The sequence below is a fragment of the Bacillus rossius genome, chromosome 1 (genome assembly GCF_032445375.1).
Source record: "Bacillus rossius redtenbacheri isolate Brsri chromosome 1, Brsri_v3, whole genome shotgun sequence".
Lineage (NCBI taxonomy): Eukaryota > Metazoa > Arthropoda > Insecta > Phasmatodea > Bacillidae > Bacillus > Bacillus rossius.
In genome coordinates this window covers 345097123-345124523 of record NC_086330.1, presented here as the reverse complement: position 1 = coordinate 345124523, position 27401 = coordinate 345097123, and the positions used below count along the sequence as shown (strand labels likewise).

General features: G+C 38.3%; 1 protein-coding gene across 2 annotated transcripts in view; it reads right to left on the bottom strand.

The window, feature by feature from the left end:
* LOC134528159 (probable nuclear hormone receptor HR3) overlaps positions 1 to 27401 on the bottom strand; it is a 428545-nt gene that overhangs the window by 9939 nt on the left and 391205 nt on the right. For both annotated transcript variants that reach the window (XM_063361509.1, XM_063361508.1), the window contains exons 3-7: positions 11168 to 11336; positions 9413 to 9627; positions 6523 to 6813; positions 3689 to 3828; positions 610 to 742 (exon numbers count right to left, since the gene is read on the bottom strand). In XM_063361509.1, coding sequence (XP_063217579.1) covers positions 610 to 742; positions 3689 to 3828; positions 6523 to 6813; positions 9413 to 9627; positions 11168 to 11336 — 948 coding nt within the window. The remainder of the gene's footprint in view (positions 1 to 609; positions 743 to 3688; positions 3829 to 6522; positions 6814 to 9412; positions 9628 to 11167; positions 11337 to 27401) is intronic.

Below are 27401 nucleotides of genomic sequence, written 5' to 3'. Positions count from 1 at the left end.
CAAACATCCAGCTCAAAAAATATAATTTGTTGAAATCACATAACTAAAATAGTGGCCTTTGTAATTTGTGTATAAAATTGTGCTGGGAGGGAAGACAAGGTCTGAATTTCATGACCTTGGTGTCAGGCTGATCGTAAGGTTTTTAAGTGTTTCATTGTTTAACGGTGAATACATACAATGATAGCAAAATTATAGTAAACATTTAGAACAAAGGAAGAGCTTTCCCCTTTTTTTCCTCCCCACACAGGATAAAATAAAGATTTCTGGGAAAATCTGAAGAGGAAAAAAAACTATTTCAAGATATGAAATGCACTTTCATATGTGTGATGGATAACTTTTACTAACAATTTAATCCAATTAACAAGCACTTAATGGTTAAAAAATTTTCCTTCAATTTTTCATTCAAAATAATCATGGCTCGGAGGGAGTCTGATATGAAATCTTGTATTACCAGAACCCGGATATTCTAGACAATTTTATTTTCTGGCTAAAAAACTAGAGACATCATTTGTACGCATGGTCAGATATGCTGCAAAAAATTTAAAAAAAAAATTGCGGTGAAACAATTCACAATGATTTTGTAACATGCAAGTGAGCAACTGAGCTCACCTGCTTTGAGAAGAACAATCTGGTCATCTTGCGAGAGCTTCATGAAGCCAGGCACCATCTTGGCGAATTCTATTATCTGCTGGATGAGCATCGTCAGCTTCTGAGCACATTCCAGCCAGAGCTCTTCATGGGCCTGAAACACAAGGAGTGAATGAGTGTGCGTTCCCGCTCACACTGATGTGCAGACGCTTCAAGCTATGTCCCACTCGCTGAGTTGCTCGTTCTGTTTTCTTGTCATTGCAAGTAGTTTATGGGTTTTTCTTTTAAGTTCATTATGATAGCTCTATTGCATTTTGTGTTTCATCACAACTTTTGTCACCAAGTATTCTCTAAAGGTTATATGATAACAGTAAAAATTCTTGTGAATGCGTAACATGTTACAACTGCCAAATAAAGTTTAGTAAAATACAATGTGACAAGATTTGTGAACAAAATAAAAATGCAAAAGAGCTATTGCGATAAATGGGCAAGAATAACACTTCATTAATTATAGTGATAAGAAACCCTAAATACCAACATGGTGAATGAGACATAGCCTTAATACAATTGCAGCTCCAAAATAACATGGAGCCATAGCGGTTGAGTGCACAAATCATTCTCCTCCTTTCAAAATATGATCCTGGTTCGATTCCTGGAGTGTTCACGCCTGTATTTTCAGCAAGAGGAGAAGAATAGCATGGCGGACGTTGCAGTGAATTTCTCAGGAAATTCCCCCACCTAACTCAAATTCATGCTCATCTCATTATTCCTCGTCACCTCTACTGACCCAGATGTCGACAATAGGTTACGCCTGATTCATTCAGTCATTCGTTCATTCATCCATGATAGCAGTGTTACCAACTGGATGCTCGTAAATTGAGTGCTACCAGGGGTTCAGATCCAACTCACAACCCCTCCTCACCTCATGAACGTAATGTGTCAGTGTTCTGGGCATTGAGGACTCTGCAAGTCACAGGTCCTAGGGCTTATCTACAATACGCAATGGACATAGAGTAGTTAATGAAGAACCGACGTGCCTCCTGGATTCGAAGACGTATCTGTTTGTTTGCACGGATAGGGGCGAGGGGAGTGCGGATGTCTAGTCTGCAATGCCTCGTTCCTTACCGGATATGAATCAACAGTAATGGGCTACACAGTGCGTTTTTATAAAGTTAATCCTACTATATCAAATATGTAAATCGAGGATTTTCTGTTTTTTTTTTCTTGGATTCTGTTAAAAGCAATAAGAGACTTAATGCAAAATTGGTAACACATGCATCAATACCCATCTGTTGGAAAATACATGTGAGAACCATTTTAAAAAATTTATAATTTATAGATCTTTATTTTCATGACTACATTAGTAATTGGGGTAATGGTTTAATACACAATGCATAACTCCGTGATGTATCAGAATGCTTTGTTAAAATATTTTTGATGAATTAGTGATCATAAAAGTTATTCTTTTTCTAACTTTGACTAATAAAAACATGCGCCGAAGGTTCAAAAATTGGATTAGAGAATAAAAAAGGAAGTAGGTTGGGGAGGAGAGTCATTGGATTACGCTCACTGAAATGTTTCCACAGTTAGTTCGTTCTCAACTTGTATAACTATTCCAGCACCTACATGTGTAACTGTATTCAATGGCAATATCATGATCTATCGCAGCTATCGTGAAGTTCAAGAATCATGAAATCCGACTAATGATCCATTGAGCTACATCTCTTTGCACTGCACGCTAACCAAATTACTGAAGCCAAAATTTATACAAGTGGTCTGAACAAAAAAAAAATTCATCTAGAAATTTCGTGCAAGAGCTCAGATAATGTAAAAATGGGGTATGTATTAGGAGTTCAAAGTAGTCAAAATAACTCTTTCAATCATGGCTGGCCACATTTTAAATAGTGAGGATCAATTTTAAAAATTCAAAAGTTTTTCAGGGTATGGCCTTCTAAGTATCTCTGATTTAATGGAATTTTTGTTTACGGTAAATGTAAGGTATGTTTTCGAGGCAGAGGCCAAGATGGTTTATGATGTCTGTGCTAAAACAATGAAACCATCCATGTGAACTGAGTTTTAGTACCTTTGCGTGAACATTTTTGTGTAACACAAAGATTAACAAGCCAATGACATTACTCTAATTGAAATCTGACAGAGAATGTGGTATTTTTTTGTTTAAATTTATTTAGAGGTCAAGTAAAAATTCAGTTTTGATCCCTTGATCGTAGACTTTCATGGCCAGAGTTTTTGACTACGTCTCGGCTAGGCTTTCAGATGTTCATCACCCTTGAAAATTACTGCAACATAGCGAGCCAAAACGTCAGGCACATCATTGTTTCCTCGGACATGGACCTGACCCGAAAGCCAAGAAGTAGTTGGCGGGCCACTGTCCAAGCCTTGGCAGGCCAAAAATGACTCGTGGGACTTGGGTTAGTTGCCACTAGTCCTGTGCAAAGCTTCAACTGAATGGATCAATCGAAGCTCTTTCTAATATTCAATTTGTCTTTGACAGGAAATTTGCTAATCATTTTATTTGAAGCTTCAGTTGTGATGCAAAGCTTCACCTTTGTTGCAAAACTTTAAAATGTTAGAAGCCTAAGATTCATTTATGAAACCATTTAGTTTTTTTTTTTTTTTGTATCATGTATGTTATATGTATTGCTTTGAATATAGTTGGTTACTTAAAAAAAAAAAAAAAAAGAAGGCACTCTATTTGCATTAACATTAAGCATTGTTATTTTATAATTTGTATTGATGGTTATCCCTTAATCAGTTCATACATTACAAATGTTTAATGATTATTTTTACTTCAATCCTGTATTTTGTAAAGTAAAATATGTGTAATTTAGCTTCGCCGAGAACAATATTAGCATATCCATTTGACTTTGCGAATGTTTTAATAATTCAATTTGTATTCACACAGGCCTGGTCGCCGGTGATTAACGGTATATAATTGTGTGTTTGAATTCTATTATTCAGTGTGCACGAGGAAGTTATGCTCATGCAGTGGCCGGCAGTCACCGTTGATCTAACATGAGCCCATCTTCTGGTAAAATGTGCAGTGCTATTAAATCTAGGTTGAGGATACAGCTTTACAAACCATGTTCTTATAATAGAACAGTTTGGAAATATCTTGAGGCTTCCGAGACATTTCGTGTATGTGGTCCAGTGTGAAGAGGCAGGTTCTGGCGTGCGCATCAGCGATCGTCTTGCTCAGCAACTCCGAGATCTGAGCAGGATCTTAAGAAGGAAACAAAAAACACTGTTAGCATCTATCATAGTGTAAAAATATGTACATATTAGGTACCTACTATGCTGTCAATATCTACTTTCAAAATTAAATACGTACTTGGATTCATATAGGTAATAAGTTGAATAAAGTCATATTGCTATCAAAAACAATCTATTTCATTTTGTTACAATTCTTGAAGTCAGAAGTTTCCAATTTACTGATTAATTTGTAGCTTTTAATTTTTTTTATAAACAATAAACAAATTCCCATAATTTTTTTCTTAGAGAACTAGAAGAAAATTTATGAAAAGTGAATTAAAAGAGGATCATTTTTATTCGATAAAGATTACATTAGATAGCAGGAAATTTTAAGTTCTCTGTAAAAATATGTTCTACTTATATTTTGTTTAATTTATAATTTTAACGTACCATAACAAAGAATGGGAATGTTGAAATTTCTCTTCGGCACTCTATATATAATATTTCTGCGTTACAGTAATTTACGTTACATTTCAGTCAGTTTACTAAGACCTGTTTTGCCAGTTTGCATACAATTTAAAACAGTAAAGACTTTTCAAATAGGTACTGTTGAAAGTTATGGAGTTCCACCGTCTACCTTATAGGTATAGCGGGCCTGCATTTTGAAGTTTTTTGCTAGCACACAGTTTAAAACTCAGGGCAAAATAGAGGCACTAATTCCCTAATCACTCTTGCCAGTACAAAAAATTAAGTGCATGCACACAGTTAGGCAGCTACAATTGTTATCTTTGTCTTAAATTAATTAAGAAAGACTTAAAAACACTTGCATAATGCAGCAATGACAGTGTTTAAAAACACAGTGATAACCAAGATTAAGAAAAAAAATGCCTAAAAACATTACACATTAAACATACAACAATCCAAACCCAGTTCAATGTTAAAAGTTAACTATTACCTACTATGACTTACCAAAATAAGTATATTAAATATTTAGTGAAAGTTAAAGGAATAGCCATACTTTTTGAAAACATATAGAAGTAACACAGAATGGTGTTGTAGAAACACACAGAAGTAACAGAGACAAGGTGTTGTGGAAACACTAACATAAAAAACTATATTATCAAACATTTAAGAAGAACTAACACATATGTATACAGAAAAAACAGCGAAATGGTGTCATCCCTTATGAAAGGTAAACTAGACAGTGCAGCTAATTCTATTTATTTTATGCCATAAAAATTAAGAACAATTATGCTACAATCGGCCACTATAAAATAATGTGATAATTTTTCTTTGAAAGCCATATATGAAAAAAAAAATTTTTTTCATCTAAAAATGATTATAGCTGCTGAGCTATGGCATGAGAGGCAAATGTAATAAATAACCATCTGAATCTACAACACACATCAAATCGTTAACTGTGAGGTGGTTTTTTTTTTAGTTATTATTTTTTTAAAAAGAGGACTTTCGGACATCAAACTTGTAATAGAAGGAGCGGAAATTTTTCTCCAAAGAATGGATGTTTAAAATTTAAATAACAATTAAAAACATATCAAAAGTGTCTGAGTAAAGATAAGATTTACTGACGACTCGAGAATTCACCGGCATTAAGAGTTTATTCATAAATTTTGATGTAATACACAAACTGCAAATTTAAATATATTTTTAATGATTCTAACAATAAAATGTTGATAGCTAGGGATCTGAAATTTATGTCAGATATAGGAGGTATTATATACTTGAAGGAAAATACTAATAATACTTTTATATGGAATATTTATAATTCAACAGAAATTTTTTTTTGATGTGTGACATAATTTGAACTTGGCTGCATTTTTTAATATTATTTTTCATTTTGTGTTCTCATACAGAGTGTTTCAAAATCTGTGGTACCTTCACTATTAGGGCGTGAGAGAACACAACTAAACAAGCACAAATCATCACCCATTGTATGCTTGGAGTTCAATTGGTGAAACGCTAGAGGGCGATTTCCAGTGAACGAAATGAATGCAAAGTTCACAGTAACCACCGTCGTTTGTGCTGTGTATCTCTTAACAAGATGGATGCGTATGGGAATCAAGGGGAATCACAGACAACAGGAACATTTAACAAGACATGTGCCAACCCTGCGTCACTGTCGGCGGCCACAGTTTCGAGCAGTTGTTGAATGAAAACATTTTTCCTAAAATTCATCTATGTCCTGTCATTACATTTTTTTTAGTGTTGTTTCTCATAATTTTATTGCACGGCACATACCATTCCTCTAAAGGTTTCACCAGTTGAAGTTCTGAGAAAATTCTGCATGTGTGAATTATGCTTGGCTAGTTGTATTTCTAATCAGGGGCGCAACAACAGGAGGGGGGCAAGGGTATTTTGCCCCCCCCCCCCCTCTGAAAAAATGAAGTGGGGGCAAACGGGGGCAAAGAAATAGCTGTGCAATCAATTTTTAGATAATAAAACTGCTTAAATAGCACCATTTTCCACTTTGAAATACAAATTTTCCCGGGGGAGGACCCCCGGACCCCCCGCTTCAATAGGGGGGGATCGATGATTCTTTATGAAAAGGTATATTGCCCCCCCCCCCCCCCCCCCTTGGAAATTTAGTTGTTGCGCCCCTGTTTCTGATGGTAAATCGCCGCATCTGTGTGTGTGTGTGTGTGAGGGTTCACCGGGAAGGGGAGGAGGGGTAACCCCAGGTCCGCAGGAGAGGGGCGTGGTCCTTACTAGGGTGGACAGTGGAGCTCTCCGTGGGCTCCTCGTCGCCTGGCTGGAGCTGCGGGTGTTGCCGGGCGCCACCGGGCCCCGGGGACGACAGGAAGGTGGTGCTATCTACATATCCCGCCACCAAGTTGTCCACAGAACCACCGGACCCAGTGACCATCTCCTGCTTGACCGCCACCATCCCGCCACCGCCTCCCCCCGCCGCGGCCAGCCGTTGCTGCCCCATGCCGGCGCCCCGGGGCAGCGCCTGCTGCTGGGGGCCCAGCATGCCGAGGGGGGAGGGCTTGCCACCACCTGCCAGCACCGCCACCGCTGCCCGTCACACGCTGCCGAGCGCCACCCTCCACTTTCCCTCACTTTTGCTGTTTCATCTCAACGAGCACACCAAAATAACAAAGAATTAAGTTCAAAATAAATTTACTGTTTGTTTAGTTTACTCTTCTAAAATACAACTTTATTTCATTTAATACAGATTACTTATTACTGTCGTTATTTCATTAACCTCCAATACTTTTCAAACATGAGCATTGTTTGTGCAATTTCGAAATATTTTGTTCTAAAGAATTTTTTTTTTTTTTTTTAAGTTAACACTGTACTGCAGAATGAAATGTACAAGTCAAAGGATTGTTTGATCTCTACCATTAAAATTTTTCCCTGTGGCCACTTTCAAACCTTCCAGGTTTTCTTAATTTTCCAGACTTGTAGCAGCGCATGCCTCCTCGGGAGGGTTTCACATTGTGCAGCTGTGCCCATGGGCTCAATGTTATGGGAACACTTACGATTGCAGTGGGTCCCGAAACAAACGGGTGCTCTTAAGGCCCCTCCCTACACATGATCTGTCCCAACTCAGTTCGGACTTATCAGTCAGATGTTAACAGCCAGAACTGCCATGTGTGTGTGTGTGCAAGAGCGGTGGACTGATCAGTCGGAACTGATGGACTTGTGAGCTCGAGAGCACTCAGTCCGAACTACCGTGTGTGGGAACAGCATCTCGCCAGTCCAAACCGTCAGTCCAAATAATTAGTCCGTCAGTCCATCAGCTGAGTGTCGTGGCAGATATCTTTCTTTATGCTCTTTGGTTACTTTGCTTTTTTATTTTTTTTTAAGTTTTACTAACTAAAAGTGCAACTGCAAATTGGAACAACCAAAGTTTTTTTAAAAGTTGTATGATGAAATGATACATCCAACAGCAAGAGCAATCACAAGACTGCTCGTGTGTGCAGGTGGGCCTCAATTCAGTCCAAACTGTCAGTTCGGACTGAGCCGTCTGAACTGGGAGCGCGACTGATGTGTGGGGGCCGTTAGAGGGAGACGTGCTGAAGGCTGGGATCGAGCCTACAACCCTGGCCATGACACCTCAGCAATAAGGGCCCCACAGAAGAATCACGAGGTTCCCACACTCCATCACATGCACTGTTGCTAGGGACTCTGCAGTCTGGTTTCTGTGTTTCTACAGATGTAGGTACACTGTCCTCTGAGTGTTTGTCTATTGCTCAAGAACTTCACAAATTATAAACTAATAGTAAATAAATTAAAGACCTGTTGTTAAAGATTCTGCAGTACAAAACATCTTGTGTATACATTTTAAAGAATAATTCATGTAGGCCTACATTAACATTGAAATTAAATTCTTTAATTAATCTGCTTCTTAGGTGTCAGTACAAGGCTAAATTATGGGTGGATCCCAGACGATAGAATGAAAAAATATATATACAACTCTTCAAGAAGAGGTGCCAGTAACTACTTAATATAAGTCATTAATTTTAGATCTAATGAATCTAGTGTCAGAATTTTGATCGGCTCTAATAAAACACACATTATTTCAATAGACTGCTTGAAGAAGTTAATTTTAAAATTTTAAAAGATATATGTTATTAATTATAATTGATCTTAAATTACATAAATACAAACAAGTTTAAATATAAATGGTTTTACCTTTTCTCTAACCTATCATTCTCTGTAAAACATATTATTGTCTTACATATCAGAGTATAACTGGATATTTTACAAAGTTATGCGAACATTTAAGTGAAGAATAAATACTAATCTGCCACAGAAGAAAAAGAGAGGTAAAAAAATGTGCTAGCTTTCACGAAGATTTTTTGCAGCGTGAAAAAATTTATTTGCATGCATGAGTTGGTCCCATAGCTTCAGCTCTTTTGGGAACATTTCTTTTCTCAACAAATTCTTTTATGTAACAACAACACAAAACAAATGATATGATTAAAAGATTGGTAAGCTTAAAACCTAAGTTTATTTGTTGTGCTACGAGCTATACAGGCCTAGTCATTAGCTAAGTCTAGTTTTATTGAATACCTGCTGGTAAGCACTGTCTGGTTACTTACAAACTTCACTGTCCCGTCTACATATACAATTCCACACGTGCTTCAATACAGTACGTTAAGAGGTCACTCCAGTGTTTCAGGGGCACTACGCAACCCGCGTTAACCTCATAAGATTCATTGCTATTTTCATTTTGCTTATAACTAATTAACTAATATAGATTTCGAAATGATGCTTGCTTGATATGTAAAACAACGATGCTCTTATCAAAGCCCCTTTCTTCAAAAACGTGCATAAATTATGGTTCAAACCTAGACAATTCACTTATTCATATTAGTAAAGATTAGTATAAAACCATAATTTATGCACTTTTTGAAGAAAGGGGCTTTGATAAAAGCATCGTTGTCTTACATATTTAGCAAGCATCATTTCTAAATCTTTATTAGTTAATTAGTTATAAGCAAAATGAAAATATAATTGAATGTTATGAGGTTAACGCGGGTTGCGTATTGCCCCTGAAACACTGGAGGGGCCTCTTAAGTTGGCATTATTGTGGATATGTTTGTAAGGGAACTCGCGGGCGAGGGAGTGCAACAGGCGAGGGGCTGACCTGCGGCGGGCGCGCTGCCCACGAGCGCGCTGTCCGCGGCGGGCGCGTCGATCCCGGCGCCGGGCCGCGGGTCGTACGCCGTGGTGCTGTCCACGTAGTCGGCGCTGATGTCGTACGCCATGGCCTGGTGCGCGGCTCCCACTGGCGTCCCCGCGTAGGCGTAGCCGCTGTGCGAGGCGGACGTGTAGCTCCCCAGGTCGCTGTTGTACGAGTAGCTGCGAACAGTCAGTTCCTCGTGTTCCCTCGTGCTTATCATTTACCGTGATGCCTCCCTTGCATTTGGTGCTTCTCTCGCAAATATTTTCAAAAGACATTCACCAAGTGTTACATAGTGGGGGTTTAAAAATTTTGCACAAGTTTTCGTAATTACCAGGGGCATGCCGATTTCGCGAAAAGATTTCGGGACTAGATGAAAAATTTAAAAAAAAACTGTAGAATCGTCTGTGTTCCGTGATTCGGTGAGTTTCTTCCAGGTACATATCGATTGTAACAACGCCAATCACAGTGATTCAGTTGCGGAAGCAAACGCGTCCTGAGTGGCTCGGTCAAATAAGGTAACGACTTCTCTCACAGACGGCCGCCAATCGCAAGGAAGAAAACACAGGCGCGGGTATACCTTTGTTGCAGTCTAATAAGTGTTAAGATCTTTTCGCGAAATCTGCATGCCCCTAGTAATTACTATCACTTGCACAATTTTTTTACAGCCATTATATCACACTTGGTAAATATTTGTTAAAAGGTTTTGTTACAGAACAATAAATGCAATGGTGGTTCATGTTAAAATTTTATAAATAGACCTTAAACATTATAAATGATGAGAAAATGAAATAATAATAATAATAACATGGAGTGTGAGACTGAGCCTTAAGTCAAATCTTCAGGGTCAAAGAGAGGTGAAGAGATGAGAATGAAGTGCTGGCAGAAAGGAAAGGTGAGGAAACAAGAGCACACGTACAAAACCAACCGGCTCACTGTAACGTCCACAACATCACAATTCCCTGGTGCAGAAAAATCTGTGTTTTGACCCTGCTGGGGAATCGAACCCGAATTGCATTGGTCGGAGGCGAGGGATGTGACCACTCCGCAACCGTGACACATGTTCATAAGGAACTTAAAGTGGTAACTAATAATTTTATGTAACCCCCCCCCCCCTAAATTTTTTTCTCATGCCATTTTGTTGTTGGAATCATTTCATATATAGTAACATGCAAACATTCACAGTATTTTGGAACTGGCAATGGGCTATAATATGCAAACACAGTAGAGACTAATACCAGACAGCTCTATGATAACAACACAAGGGAGAAGGTGAAAAAATTACCTAATAGCAAGAGGTGCGAATACAAAAAAATTGTTTAGATGTCAAACATGATAAACTTCTTTTTAAGTAATTTGATGCACTTGGGGGTTAATTTTCTCCCGTAAATTTATACAATGATTAAATAAAAATCTTTTTTTAACAGAAAATAAAGTTATTTACGTTGTCATAATGTTGGTACCATCTGTATTAGACAGATACATTGTTCATACCATGGAGGTAAGAAGTAGACTAATTAATACCTCCATGGTTCATAGTAGGCATACCTCTGCTATCTATCGGACCGACGTGACAACTACTCCAGGTCATCACACAAAAACCCTGGAGTTGTCCGGTATTAGACTTTAGCGTATTTGTTACAAGGAACTATCCCTGGAGTGATATATCAGGGTAGCCGTGTTAGTCGGACCGAGGAACAGCAAAATTCGCACGCTCACCCTCCGTTGAAGTTGCTCTGGTGCTGGTCAGACGAAGACGGTATTTGCGTGTCGAACACGGAGCTGTCGCAGGCCATCTCCGTCTGCGCGCGCATCTGCGCCCGGTGGAAGCGCACCTCGTCCTCCACCTTCTCGCGCTGCTTCTTGGACATGCGGCCGAACTTCACCGCTGCAACCACACGAGCATGCCCGTTCCATCACCCGCCAGTAGCGCGGTGACTAGACTCTACAGATGGGTCGGGTCCAGACAGCATCTAGGTGCGTGGAGGCTTGGGGAACACTCTTATGTTACAAAGTTAATTTTTTTTTTAAATAAATATTTTATATATTTCTTTCCTTCACATAATATTATATATATTAAAGTTTTTTTTATAAAATTTGAAGCTACTTTATTTTATGCAATTTTTTTTATAAATTAAAAATAAAATTGCTTTTGAGAAGGGGGGAGAGTTCCTCTTCTCTGAATCTGCCCTTTTTACAGTAATGAGCAGACACATCCATCAAAAAGTTCGAAATTTTACATATGTTTGCAAAACTACATAATAATAAAAAAAAGCTTCAATAAGTTTCAGGAGATATATTTATGTGAAGTACTTTACAACAGGTTTACCTTCCAGTTACGTGAGATATGTGGGCCACGTTTGTCATATAAAATGCTGATACGGTTTAACAGACGTCTCAATGAGTTTTGTCTGTTTCCGTAGTGAATAAATAACTTTCCGTAACTGGACGTCTAAATCGGTAATGATTACGTAAAATCCATAATGCTTGGCAGCACTACGTCTGGCTGTTTCCTTTGCATTACTTAAGAGGGGTTTGCAATCATTAGTAAAGGGCTGCAATGGTTGAGTAGCCACATAACTCTAATTCCATCTAAGGTGACCCAGGTTCGATTACCGACGGGTTTAAACCAATATTTCACCCAGTTGGGAAGCGAGGTTGGTGTTGTCTTGAGATGGTGAGTTTTCTCAGGGTACTTCTCCCATTTCCCGGCATTGGTGCATTCTGTCAATGCTCTTTCTTTCCTCATCTCATTGCCAGGCCCCTGATATCAGGCATCCAGCGCTATGGGAAGATAATCTTTAGCCGGTATACTGTATACTGTTACACATAATTTTACATCACAATGAATATAAATTAACATTTCCCCTTGACATGTATTTTTGGAAATAAAATCATTGCCGTATGTTGAAAAACTTATTTTTCTCATCCCTCGAATTTTTTTGTCCTTTTTTTTTTGTGCCTAAAATTCTCCCGCCCCTCAAAAACTGGCGCCTTGACCAAATGCCCGGATGGCCTGGTTTGAGGATCAAAGCCTGGTCATTTCCGGTGACCCGGATGCAGTGGCGGCCCTAGACTTTGCGGGCCCTGGTATTTCTGAGAGGGCCTAGGGGGGAGGGGATCGGATTAGCCCCCAGAGAAAATGGCAGTTAGGAGCCCTCACCCAGAAAATCTGAAAAATAATTAAATAAGATTTCAAGCCATCCTGGAACTTAAATTATGATGACAGTTTTTATCAATTATCTTTAGAAATTTTTACATTCCTATTTAATTTTTTTTTATAAATTATGTTCACAGTTTACAATGAATAGGGGTCTATTATTAGATACAGGCATGTCAGTAACTTAGCAGCAAGACCCTTGTCCGGCGCGCACCTGCCCCGCACCTCCCCTGCCCAGACGTCAAAGATACATTCATACGTAACTAATTCATTCATGCATACAACCGTGAATACTCTAGCAAGTTGGGCTGCTGCAAAGCTGGATATGTACTGGACAGCAAAATTTTTATTTAAAAAAAAAAATGTTCTATTACATGGTGGTTGGTGGTTGTTTTGTTTCATTATTAGAAACTTTGGGGGGGGGGGGGGGCGGATTTTCACAAGTATTAAGTATGCTTTTGTTGTAATTATGCAAAACATAGATAGTAATTACTGTTTTGCAGCTGTAGTTCTGGATGTATCAAATTGTACAACTGTTTCAATGTGTATTTAGCTAGTTTCCGTGTAAAGGTTATGACTTAGGAGTTTTGCAGCTATTAAAATTTACGGATGCAAACAGGTTTCCTTTAAAAGCAGTGGTGGATTTACTCAGTTTTTCATCTTCAGAGTAACTTTTATGTCAATTTTAAATGGGAACTAAGCATTTATGCTCTGTTTTACTGCACAAAATCATACAGAGAAAAGTAAAACACAAATTTAGTAATGAATTTAATTTTTGTTTCATAATTTATATAATGAGTATAACTACCTACACGTAAATGATAAGACTTCAGAAACTTTTGGGTGGTTAATTTTCAAACTCATTTCATACAAATCATTTAAATCTAAGATATTTTTTTTTGAAATTTAGACACTTAGTAAAATTCAATTTAACTTTCTCTGAATAAATTCCAACTTCTATATCATGAACGGGACAGATGCATTGAATTTAAGGCCAAAAATGTACAATTATGAAATATATTTTAGTTATTATCTGTACGTCCCTAAAAAATATTTAAATGTAACATTTTATGGGTAATTATTTACATAATTGTAAAGGAATGGTTTTTTTTTTTACATTGTGGGACATTCGACACTTAAAAGCACTACAAGTTGAACAGTGTATCGCGTACACAGTAAATAATACGCTGAAAGGTAATGCACACCCTTAAGTCTCCGTCTCACTACTTTTTTTTTCTTGACATAATTATTGTCTGAAGGCTTTTCTGTGAATTTATCGTGGTAGTTCGCTTGCATTTCATGTTTTGTCTCAAATTATCTCAACCTATATTTACATAATATTATAGCAATAAAAATTCACACAAGTGACCTTTCACAGTTCAAAAATACCATCAAGTAAATATCTGATGAGAACATTTGTGACCCAACAACAAATAAAAGAGAGATATCATGCTAAATTTACGGGAATAGTTCTTAATGAGTAATTATGACAAGATAATGAAATCACCAAATGTGCGTAAGGCCTGTACGACAATGACCACGAGAAATGGAGACAGAACACATAAACAGCGATGGATCTCGTGGAACGTTTCACTATCACGTCTGCTGTTTCCACAAAGCAGGTAAAAGTAACAAATGTCAACCAATGAGATAGCATTTCAAGGTCATTAAACATTAATTTAATTTTTTTTAAAAATATGCCTCGAGATCATAGCTCGGGCAGAATCTACATATATAATAAAAATAAATGACTAAGAAATAACAGAACACTAGATATTCTTGTACTTGAAACAATGTTTAACATATTTAGGAGATAAAAAAAGCGTGGCTTCCACCACAGCCAAGTACTCGGCTTCTGTTAGTCGCACGGAGCAACGTAAATGGAAGAGCTAATACGTACGGGTCCGTCTGCGTCTGCATGCTGTTGTAGAAACTAGAAACTATGTACCGTGAGATCCGTCTGCGTTTATTTGATCCGTCTCTGTTCCCGTGTCATTGCATCGCGGGCCTAACACGACACAACGGCCGCCGCGTCGGGGCTCGAAGGGGTGAAAGAGGAGGGGGTGGTAGCGGCACGCGCCGCCAGGGGCGCCCCGCGCGCTACGCGGAAGCGCTGGCCGCCCGCCAAGTGACTGTGACGTCACGAGGCCCGGGCACCGCTCCGCAGCTCAGCACGAGAGGAGAGGGGATTCGCTACGTCACAGCGCTGCGCAGCGCTCCGTATGTGTCTGTGTCTGTGTCCTCTCAGATGATTTATAAACTACGCGAGAACCTAGTTAAATAACTACGTTTCAATTTAACCGTTGATAAATTACGTAAGACGCAAAAACTCGACGCAGTCGTGGGCCAACTTACAAACTTCCTGCGTTTCCGCCTTCCATATTTCAAGTGAAGTGTTCCGAAAACTTTTAAGATGCAGGCGTAATCTATATAAGACACAATTTTATTCTTGTCTCACGTATCACTTTACGCTTACGAAACTTTCGTTACAGATAAAGAAAATGACGCGTTTTAACAAAGTGCTAATAAATAAACACGTTTACGTAAAAAAAAAAAACATTCATTATAATAATAAGTCCGATAAAAATGTTTTCTACTCTTTTACAGTTTAAAGTGTTAGGGCTAGTGACGTCTTGCGACTTACGTGTTTTATTAAACTATCGTAGTTTTGTTGCGCGTTGCGTCTTTGTAGATCACTGAAAATGAAAGCTTACTTAACATTTCAACCAGTTGTTTTGATTCATGGTGCCGATGAATGTACACTCCCACTCCCAGGAGCAAAGGAGATATAAAGGAACGTGGCCGACAAGCTGATATCATAGCTTGGCCAATTGCAGCTCTTTGGCGACAGATTCCATGCTCTTCTTTACTCTTTGTTTTTTATAATTTTTTCGAGTAAGCACTTTAGTTTGTTAGGGAGAAGTGACATGTCATTTAAAGCATTTCCATCACATGGGTAGTTGTCACTGTTGTCACGTCCGTTTCTTGCGAAGTTTATAGACCGAACTTAAGTGTTTAAGGTGGGGTCACATACGCCATGTTGATTTTTTTTTAATCATTTTCTCGCCATTACTACCAGTTAAGGGATACATTTATGATTTTTACCACTATACCTAGTTTGTATTTGTTTTTCTGTTACAAATATTTTTTTCACGGATATTTCATAAGTGTTATATAAATGGTGTAGAAGGCGCGCAAGTGATAGCAATTACAAACACTTGCGCGCCTTTTTAAACCCATTATAACAATTAGGAAAAATTAGATGAAAATATTTGTAACAGAACAAATGCAAACTAGGCATAGTGTTAAATTTACAGAAATAGACCATAGATAGTAGTAATGACGATAACATAGAAAAATCAACATGGAGTGTGAAGCCCCGTCTTTTTGTATCCTTTCGCAAATCTCTTAAAATATAAAACACTGTAAACTAAAGGCATTCATAACTTCAAACAAGGTTTCTGGTACAAGTACAGAACAGAATTAAAGGGGAAAAAAATCCCTTTTGGCACAGCCTACAGGCGCAGGTAGATTTTGGAGTATTACTTCTTCTGGAATTTCTGGAACTTCTACAAACTTCTGGAACAATTTAAGACCTTATATTACATGATATCCTATATGTTTGATAAAAAAAAATTCTCATATTCCATGCAGCTAAAAGGTTTGGAGTGTTTTTAACTCATTGCGTACGGAATTGAATAGCTTAGAACGAATTTCATATTATGCCTACTAAGGTAGTTATGAGTTTTTTTTACCTTCAAACACTATTTTTAACAGCTTGCACTTATACATTGTCATATAAAAATTTTCTTCGGACCAAGGTTCAAAAAATATTAGGATAATTTAAAATACATTGCTACGAATTTGATAGTAAGGAAGTATTATTATTATTTTTTTTTATTTCAACCCCTGTTATTACGGTAATATTTCGTTTCATCAATTTTTTTTCAGTCAAAGGTTTTAGATAATGTTTAGAATTTTTCCAATAAATTATAACTGATTTGATAGTATATCTGCTTAAAAGTTATGATTTTTTTTGTCTTTCAACCCTTATTATTTCCACCTCTTGCAGAAATTGTTTCATAAAAATTAACCTAAGACAAATATTTTTGACAATATTAAGAAATTTCAAAATAAACCAGAACTGATAAGATAGTTTACATAGTACGGAAGTTTTTTTTTTAATTTCAACCAATTATGGTATAACTATTTAATGAATTTTAACACGATGGGCAGTATTTTAATAATATTCATTGTAGAAAATCCGGTCCAAAATCGGGATTTAGTGTTCTTCTCCAGTCTTTTTCACTTTTGTCAGAGCAGTTTCATTAAAAAGTTTAACATTTCGGTCTGCAAATAGAATGATACGATAGTCGATGTAGCTGCTCCGGCAACGAAATCTAGCGGCGAGTGCAGAACTACGTGTGCTTCGCGTTAAGAAATGTAGTTGAAAACACAATTTGTGTGTATATTTACCACGCTCGGCATTATTTTAAAATATTCTACGTTAAATTTCGTTTCGGAGTTTCGTATTATAAGTGTATCTGCAACACGAGAACACATGAATTCGCTCGTTACCGAGGTTAGATATTACACTTCTCTGGCGAGTACTGAAAGACTCACTCACGTGTTTTTACCACGCTTTTATTATCTGGACCTTTATGTATGTATGCATGTATGAACTATGTAATAAAATCTTTCCATTCAATATTTACCCACTTTTCGACGACCGAATGTGTTGAAATTTTGCATACATATAAAGAACCTCTGAAATACATAATTTTTTTTTATAACTTGAGACCTTGTGTTAAGGGAGAGTGGGGGCTCAGGGGGTCAAAAAACACTAATTTCAAGCTATGAGTAATAACCAGGCTTTTTGAGTATCCATGAGGACGGGGCATTGTGAGAATTTGCCCCGGGGTCAACTGTTACCCTGGGAGAGGGGGAGGGGAGTTGATTAAAGACACAAAAATTAGACAATTTTAAAACCCAATGCTCTTCCGATTTGGAGTATTTCCGATCCAAAAGGTCGGGTTGTGGTGGAAAATGTGTCCGGGTAAGTGGGGCGTAATTCCCTGAATTTTGAAAATTTTAAAAGTATATATATTCTTTTTGATTTAGGGTTTTTTCAGAGGTTGTGTTATGATGGAAAATGTGCCCGGGGTTCGTTAATGGCAATATGGGTACTATATTTGAAATTATCAGGCCACTTCCGGCGTGATCAAGTGTATGATACAGATATTCCATCCGTCCGTGTTTATTTCGGCACAGATGGTGTACATATATTAAACCAATAACCATTCATTTTCCAGTGAAATGCAGCTATGGTACTGCTGAAAGGCGAATGTTGTCATCAATACTGAGTTGGGAATCTACCGTGCATAAAATGCAAGTCTACACTGTAGATCATGCAGTTAATTATTTGGGATAGCGTCTCGTTTTTGCCGGACAGGCTTATGTAGCTTTTAGTCACGTAAAGTCACTGGGTGGTCTCCAAGTAGAAGAACTGGATTGCTCTAAAATAACATAAAAGGTTCCATGTAGTGTTGACGCTTTAGCTGAAATGATTATATTACGTGAACATTAATGACTAATTGGAAGTTCATTGTAACAAATGAATATTTTAATCACTTATATTTAGTATTTTTAATTTGTTTCAATTACTCATATTCAATATTTTTATTTTATTTTGAGACTAAAAAGAATAAAATAAATTTATGGTTTGAAAAACTAAAAAAAAACTTTTATCATTGAATGAACTAAAAATTGAAAATTAAAATTGAAATTAAAGTTTTTTTCCAACAGCCAAATGGGGTGGTCTCTTTTTTTTTTTTTTCATTTTCGTATTGACTACATCCTAAAATTAGTGATAGAAAATTTAAGAAAAATGTTATCAAGCACTCCCTGGGCATAGATGGGGGGGGGGGGGGGGGCAGGAGGGCCCGGCCACCCTGGAATTAAGAAGCCCCTCACAAGAAGGGGCCTGCCTGCACTTGCAAAAGTGTCACTCTGAAACGTGTTTTATGTCGAAACTATTTCTTATGGAAAACTTTCTGTATATTTTAAAGTTTTCTTCTTATTGCATGCCTGTAGGCCAAAATATAGGCAACGTACAGCATACGGGCACCGCATCCAGGTATGATGTGTCGGTTAACTCCACGTTCAAAATTCTCGAGCCCCCTTCCCCCCTTAAATTTCCGCGGCCCCCACTTGCGAATCCTACAAATTTGCGCCCCTGAAGCACCCCTTACTGATTTTAAGTTCATTAAAGTTATTAAGTTCATATATTAATTTTTTGTAATTACTACATCCTAAAATTTACGAAATGACTATATCCTAAAATTATCGATAGAAAATCTATTACATATCATATTGTTATTACTGTTAGAAAAGTTAAGACAAATTATATCAAGCCCCCCACGGTTTTTATTTATACAGAGTTGTGCATTATTTGGCTGTTGGACAAAAACTTAAATTAAAATTCTTTTTGTGTTTATTTCATTCAATGATAAAAGCGGGGTATCTTAGGTTTTTTTAAACAGCAAGTTTTTTTACTATGTTCATGATAATCACTAACTAGTAGTTCCACACAAAATCATTCCATTAAATTTAATGATGTTCTTAATTTTTGAAAGCACAAGGCTAGCCAGTAATTTTTCTTATAAATGGTGGAAGAGTTTTAGCTGTCAAACTAAAAAAAGGTTGATGAAGTTACTTTTGACTGGCTCATGGTCGTCCAGATAGCTCTTCCGTTTACGTTGCTCCGTGAGACCAACAGAAGCCGTGTACTTGGCTGCGGTGGTAACCGTGTTTGTTTATGTTCTAAGTACGTTAATAGGGTTCTCATATTATACTGGCGTTTATTTTCATTAGATATGTAAATTCTACCGGTGTTATGATCTCGAAGGTAAATTTTTGTTTTTAAAATAATTTAATACTTCGTAAATTTGAAATGAAAACTCATCGGTTGCCGTTTGTTAAGTTTCCGTGCGTTGTGGAAGCAGCAGACGCGATTGTGAAATGTTCCGGTTGATCCGTCTCCGTTTACGTGATCCGTCTCCCGTTCACGTGCCATCGTAGAACGGGCCTCAGTACCCACGCATCATGCTTCCCATTGGCGCGTACTGCAGCTGGTTCAGTCTGACCTGTCCGACCTCGGAAGCTCCGCGTGGCTGCGCCATCAGCACGTGACGTCATAGCTAGAGACCTGCAAAATTCGCGGTTTCGATGGCCTTCAGGATAGACTGCACATACCCCTGTACACTCGGGCAAATAACGCAAGTTCATTGGCTGCCGACTTGTAAGTCGTCTCAGCTGGTTTGTCTGTGATTCGATCCTTCTTTGGTTGAGGGTTTATAACTGGTTGAGATTCGTCCAGACGAAAAGTAAGCCAATAGCAAAATTATCTAAGAGGTATATGTGTTTGAATTCTAGCCTATCACCGAATGAATACGCGAATTTTGCAGGTCTCTAGTCATAGCTCACGGGATCTAATCAAAAGCCACATCCGCATCTGCAACCATCAGCTCCGACGCACTTCACACAGACGCGACATGTGCGACTGCGGCAGGTCCTTTTAGAAGTGTCAACTGAGAGGCACAAAGACGTAACTAACTGCTGGCGACGCTGCTTCCGGGAACGTTAGAGCCGGCAGGTCGCGTGCCGCGGCCAGTTCTATTCCGAGCGACGACTATTGATCGCGACTAGCGCGGGCAGCGGCCGCCGAGCGAACCGCGTGTCGGAGAAGGTTCCTGTGTCCGCCGCTGTCGGCGCTCTGCTTCTCCTCAGGCTGGCTGGCCACCAGATGGGACCCTCCCCCTCCAAGACCGAGTTCCCGCCCCTTCGTGGTGCACTCAACCGGGAAGCCTAAGATGTACATCAAGTTCTGTCCCTGCCCGATTACACCCGAACAATTCACCTTCGGCCAACCTCGGGTTTATTTATTAATATTTCCATTTCTCTGTTTATTTTAATGTAGCTATACTAACCTAACTAACCGTCCATAGTGTTTTAAAGTGTTTTTTTTTTGTAGCTAACCTAACCGACCACTTTTAAAGTTTGAATTAATTTTTCCTGCGCAAAAATAAAACAAATCCCGAAGTTCTCTGAAGGCGAATTGTTCGGGTGTAATCGGGAAGGGACAGAACTTGATGTACATCTTAGGCTTCTAGCAACTCAACCTGCTTGCTTAATACAAAACTATTTTGCTTCCATAATCGCGTGGTTTTTTGCTCATTATATATAATGCAAATGGTCGTTCGTTCAAAATCTTAAAATCTTCGAAAGTACTTCAAAATTTACTTTGAAATTTTTACACAACATTGCATTCGAATACGCGCGTGTTTTTATGTACCAATGTCACACCTATGACAATTTAAAATATAGATAAAGATATAAATAGGTAAAATCATTGATTTTTAATATTTTCATTGCTATAGAATGACATATATAAAGATATAGAGGGATATATGTAGGTATATAGAGGAGATATATGGAGATATATAAAGAGGGATATATATATATAGAAATTGAGAGAAGAGAGAGCTGTATATATGTAGATAGGGATATAGAGAGATGGAGAGTTATGTAGATATATAGATAGAGATAGAGAATTAGAGAGATGAGATGTTTTTGGTGCTTTGGATATGTGCACCTACTTTAAACAAATTACAAAAATTTAATTGATTGAGGCATTGCAATGCATGTCGGGCATTAGCTAGTTTTAAATAAATTAATAATATAACTATCGTTAAACATTCATAAATGATAAGGCGCGTAGGCTTCGGCCTGAGACACGCTTCGATTCTTCCCTACCCCAGACTCCTCCCAATAGTTTTTTTTTTTTTTTTTTTAAGGTATGGAAAAAAATAATTGCTTCTCCTTTGGAACGAATATGAGCGAGCCGTCGAGAGAAAGATATAATGACGAGAATCCTCCCTCTTTCCACTCTGAATCTGAATCAGTGTTTTAAACACTGAGGTATTAGTCTATGACGTGGGTGTCTGTTCTGTTCTAAAGATAAGGTCACTCTGGTTAGCAAAACAAACCGCAGGCTAATTCTAGAAGCTTGTTTAGCTTGAAAGGAACTCGCCAGGAAGATCTGCAAACATTCACTTCTTGAAGTGAGTACTATTAAACAAGGAATTAGCCTCAAATTTAATTAAAATAACAAAAAACGTTTTCAGTATCCAGATGGGAAATGTGGTTGGGGGTGAGTATTTTTCATTTTTACTTCAGTTATAAACATGGCAAAGTTTGAACACAAATTTCCTAACTTACTAACACAGGGTTTTTAACCAGTGAAATTATGGTTACGGATAATTATACCAAAGAGCTGATCCTAACTTGTGAATCATTGGACTTTACATGGTAATACGAACTGAGATCGGTGGAAATTCATTGCAACGCTCAGTGAAAAATAACTCATCAGCAGTGATCCAAAAATTCGGCAGGTTTGATGACCTCCAGGCCGTGTTTTCTCGAGCCTTAAGCAGGAATTACAATCGTCCTTACGCCATCCGTCCGTCAATCACGTGACGTGTAGCCAATCAAATGGCCCGAAAAATTCCATCCGTCCGTCAAAAGCTTGGTAACTTCATACTTTTGCCGGACGGACGACAGATGAAATTATAAACTCCAAATTTTTGCAAGGGCTTAGCGTGTCAATTAATATTATTTTAGAAGTTTTTTTTAACTGTTTGGATGCTTAAAATATATATTCAAAAAATCCGTTTTGAACACATTTTAAAGGATGTGTTTTGAAACAAAAATCGTTTGATTCACATAAGTGTAATTAATTACTCACGATAATTCTGAAAATATTGAAATAAATACCAGAGTGGAAAAAAAATTGACATACACATGATAAATTTTCTCCAAAATTTAATTTTTATCCACGGTTGGCAGCATGTATGGAAGAAAAAAATACTATAAAGGACAAACGGAACGTTGTAAATCGCTCGGCGGTTGACGGACCAACGGATGACGGACGGACGCGACGGGCTATTGTGATTCCGGCCTTAGTCATTCGCTCATTTTCCGCTGGACGGAAGAAAATCTTGAAGGGCCTAAAATTTCATTCGACTGTTCGGTTGCTCTTTGTTTGTTTTTAGTTTGGAGCATCTTATGACGTGCCGATTGAAGACGTCGCAAAAAAACATACGAATGCCCGGAGTATTGGATTTTTTTCCCATCCTTTTGCTACAACTCAAATTTCGAACTATTGACCCCAATTTTTCTTTTTGCGCGCCAGGGCATAATCTCATATCTCCCAGATCTTCTATACCTTCTTGCGACCACTTATTTGCTAACAGGTTCTCGTCTGTAGGCGCCGCGAGGTATTAACCTATTATTTCACGCGGGCGACTACAACTAACATGATAACCACACCAGTTCACAAGTGTTGGCTTTAACAAGTATCCAAAGCTATGGCCTATGCAATGTGAAACAAAAATAAATGTAGCACGAAAGCTTTCTTGCAAGTGGTTTCAAAATATCTTATAACCAGGCCTAAAACCACTTAAATTGCCTTTAAACCTATCCGCGAAATCTCTAGTCATCAGAAGAGACTTGCAGGAACCAGGATGAACTCGACACACTCGTACACACATGCCTGTGTGTATTGTCCACTGTTCTCCTGCTACATTTCACCTTCCAGACGAGCTGCGCGCATCTGGGTCATAGGAATTTTGTAGTGTGGTTATTGGTTTCCTTGCCACTTTGAAAGTTCAAAACAAGCCTATGGTCTAATGTATGTCCATACAAGAATTTTCCCATTATAAAATTTAATATTACCAACAGTAAGCGTTCTTTCAAGGTCACGACTAAAGAGTAACTCAAACAGTTTTATATAAGCGCATGTGCGAGTACTGCTTCGTTGTTTTCTCGCTTGCGGTGCGAAAGAATGGCTCTTTCCCCAATTAGTAGAGGGTGAACCTGTAAAATTTATTCGGCAACAGAATGGAGCCCCTCCCCATTGGAATTTCATTGTTCGAGAGTGGTTGAATGTTGAAGTCCCTGACCGTTGTTTTTCGCTGGTCTCACGCTGGTCTTTCGCACTTCCAGGGACGGCGCGGGTTTATACCCTGCGGTGGCAAAATATTTGCACATTTGATCCCGAGATGGCTGGCTGGCTGGCTGGCTGGAAAGTTAGCGAACAACCCGTCAACCGTCAAGATTCCATTCAAGATGTTATTTTTTACATACACCACTGCTGTTACACTTATGTCATAAGAAGCCTCATTAATGAACAAAAAAGATAAAGATACAAAAAAATAGAACATGCGAACTCACAGAAAACAAGCTAAATGTCGAAGAACTAAAAACATAAACAGCACAGAAATTGTCTCTCCTTGAGGACGGGAACATATCACTGTTCCCGAAATGCAACTGTTTTGTCTTGTGAAGGCTACCGTGTTCTTCTGTGCTGTCGTCGTTTGCCTGAGCGTATCTGTGTTGTTGTGTTGTCCACATTATCTGTTTAGTATCATCGTTGGTATTGTCTGTTTGTCGCTGTGTTGTCCAAGGTCGTTTATTATCTTTATTTACTGTCCTTGTTTCCACTGCCTCGTATTTTTAGCCATTGTGCCCGTCTGTGCTGTAAAAATGTTTTGACTAGTTACTTCCATGGAATTTTCTGTGCCGTTTGTTTTTAATTATTTGACACCGGCTGATTTGAACCTTTTCTCTGTGTTTTTTTTTTGCATGTTCGTCTTTTTATTTGTATATTCGTCTTTCTTTTGCCCGTTAATGAGGTTTCTTATGACAAACAGTGTGACCAGTAACGGCGCATGTGCAAAATAACATCTTGAATCAATCCCCATTGAAAGACTTATTCAAATAATGTTCAGGCTCGGTCTCTTATGCCATGTTTATTTTTCGTTTTTTTCTTCATTGCTTTTTAAAAGTTATAAAATATGTTGTTCTGCTACAAATATTTTCAAAAGATATTTACTTTGTGTATTGGGCTTTATTTGCCTTTTTTACGTAGAGAAATCTTAAATCATGCAGAAACATGGTTTCCGGACAAACTGGGGCGTTTCTTGACAAAAAAAAAAAAAAAAAAAAAACGAAAGTTTTTGAAGTTCTAGGACATTTTTCCATCTCTGATACAAAATGGACTTAAAACATTGGGTGGTTTATAAATCCAGCCTTGGAATGTGCTGCATACGAATAATTCTGTTGTTGTTACTGAAATTGAGTTGCCGGTGGTACCTTGTAAACTTTATAATTTTTTATTTTTTAAGGTGTAACATCTTAGCTCTTGGTATACGGCATTTGGTGGGAGTAATTTCGTGTGGTGGATGGCGAGAACCAAAGTTAAAAAAGACAAAGGTAATCTTTATATAATTCACTGTTAAATGAATTCTAATGAAATGGGCAGTATTTTAATAAAAATTCCTCATCGAAAATCAGGTTCAAAGAAAGCGTTTGGTATTTTTACAAATATTTTCCGCTATTATCGGAATCGTGTCATTATATAGTTTAAATATTCGCTTTGCTAATCGAATGATCCTATAGTCGACGTAACTGCTCCTGCAACGAATTCTAGCGGTGAGAGAGGAAACTACGTATGATTCGTGTCCAGAAATTTAGTTCAAAACACAATTTGCTTACACACACACACATATATATATATATATATATATATATATATATATATATATATATATATATATATATAATTCTAGGCATTATTTTAAAGAATTCTTCGTTAAATTTCGTGTCCAAGTTTCGTATTATAAGTGTATTTGCTACATGAGAACACAATAATTTGCTCGTTAAGGAGGTTAGATGCTATATGTCTCTGGTGAGTACTGAAAGACTCGTTCACGCATTTTTTTTTTCCGCGTACTTTCCTCGTTGGAGGACCATTTACGTGGCGCGTCGATTCTGACATACCTGGCAGGGTCTGAACCTAGTGGCATTCATCGTTCTCGCATTTCGCATTTCTCTTTAGCTCGCAGGCTCTAAATCATTTGTGCGACCCACAGCATGTGTGTGGTTACAATGGGGAATCAAATATGAAAAGGAGGTATTTTCATGCAATAAAAAAAAATAAAGGTTTTTCGAGCCCTTTAAATCGCTCGCGAATTAAGAACAATTTTTTTTAATGTCTTGCCCGTGCAGAATGGGAAGGAAAATAAAAGGCGGAGCATCACTGTTAGGGGCTGCTTCTGGGTTGAGAGGACATCTCGAGTTGCGCAAGGGAGGCTGATGAAAAGATGTTTACCGTTAGTTCCTCCGCGAAACGATTTCCTCCACCCAGCCATCACAGCTCGATCGTTCTTCTCTCTCTTTTTTTTTCTTCTCTGCGCCCATCTCGAGTGGGGAAAGCGGAGAATGTTGTCTAAATGTGCGGGGTTGGGAGGGGGGTGGTGGGAGAAAGAAGGCGGGGGTTGGTTGTCCGATAGAGATCGCTGCCGCCATCTGCACTCGAGGGATCGTATGACTCTTCGGCGGGGCGACGACCCAGCGGAGGGGTAGTAACAACAGGGGGAGGGGTAGCTCTCGCCGGGGATAGGGGTGGCACTCAGGGCGGGAGGGGGCAGAAAGAAGGGGGTGGAGACGATCAATTACGACCTCCCCGGTTCACGTTAGGCCAATGACGCCGAAGCGGCCTGGACTGCGTTAGTTCGATATTCCTGAGACCATACCGTCGAAACATATCTTGTTGCACTGCTGGACCAGCTTACAAACTACCATGCTTCGTCACAAAAAAAAAAACATACCCTCTGTACGATTATTATACAGCACTGATTTCCCCTGAGTTTGAAACGCATACCTCGCAGCAAACCAGAAGATTTTCGATTTATCGTTAGCGTTAAAGCATTGAGTTAGGTATTGGGGCTAGTTTCCTTTCACTACTACGAACATAGTTTCTGTTTTAAAGAAAAGGGCAGTGTCTTAAAAATTAATGAATGTTTACATTTTGTAAACAAGTGTGTTATGCACGGATAGCCTAAAAATGCGTTTTAAAGCATCATCTCGAGAGAAAAAAATTACGGGGACCTACCGCTTGTCTGGGAGATATTCCATACCTCCCCCTTTTCAGAATACCAGAAACAGGCCTATCAAAATTTATTCTTATAGCTTCCTTCATTCCTTCTAAAAAAAAAATCCTGTTCTGTTAGAAATTACAGTAGATTTTCGGACTTTTCGTCGAATATTTCGCCTAAAATAAACGAATTTGTAATTTCTGATAACCGAATCTTCGTAAAAACTACTCCGTATTTAGACTTCCGAGGTTTGTCTAGAAGAAATAAGAGTGTTTTTGTAGAAGTATTAACAAGTTTTTGAATGTTTTGCTATTATACCAAGATTATTCATGTGGATTCATGTTCAAAGTAAGTAAACATAGAACCCGTAATTTAACGAAGATTCCCGTACCTCCCTCTCGCAAACACTCGTGGCTTTTGACGTATGTGCGCGCCATCTGTTCTACGGGAACAAAACTAATTAACTAACATGATCTAACTTCAGTAAGCGTAAGTGAATTTTGAAAAAAGCGCAGGTGTCTCTATTCCTGGACTTCAGATCCAAATGTACCTAAAGTCACAGTTGGGAGACTTTAAAGAGTGAAAAAAAAAAAAAAAACTAAGTTCTCTAACAACCTCCACGTGCGTGCGGTAGACATGAAGGAACTTGTGATAAATTTCTCTCGCCAGAAAGGTTTTGGTGTTTGGAAGTTTCGGGGAGGGGGGGGGGGGGGCGGGCGTTATTCTCTCAGCCACATGTACATAATAGTATAACTGGACTTACGTTTGTCTGAATCAATTAATGCTTCCGACTTTG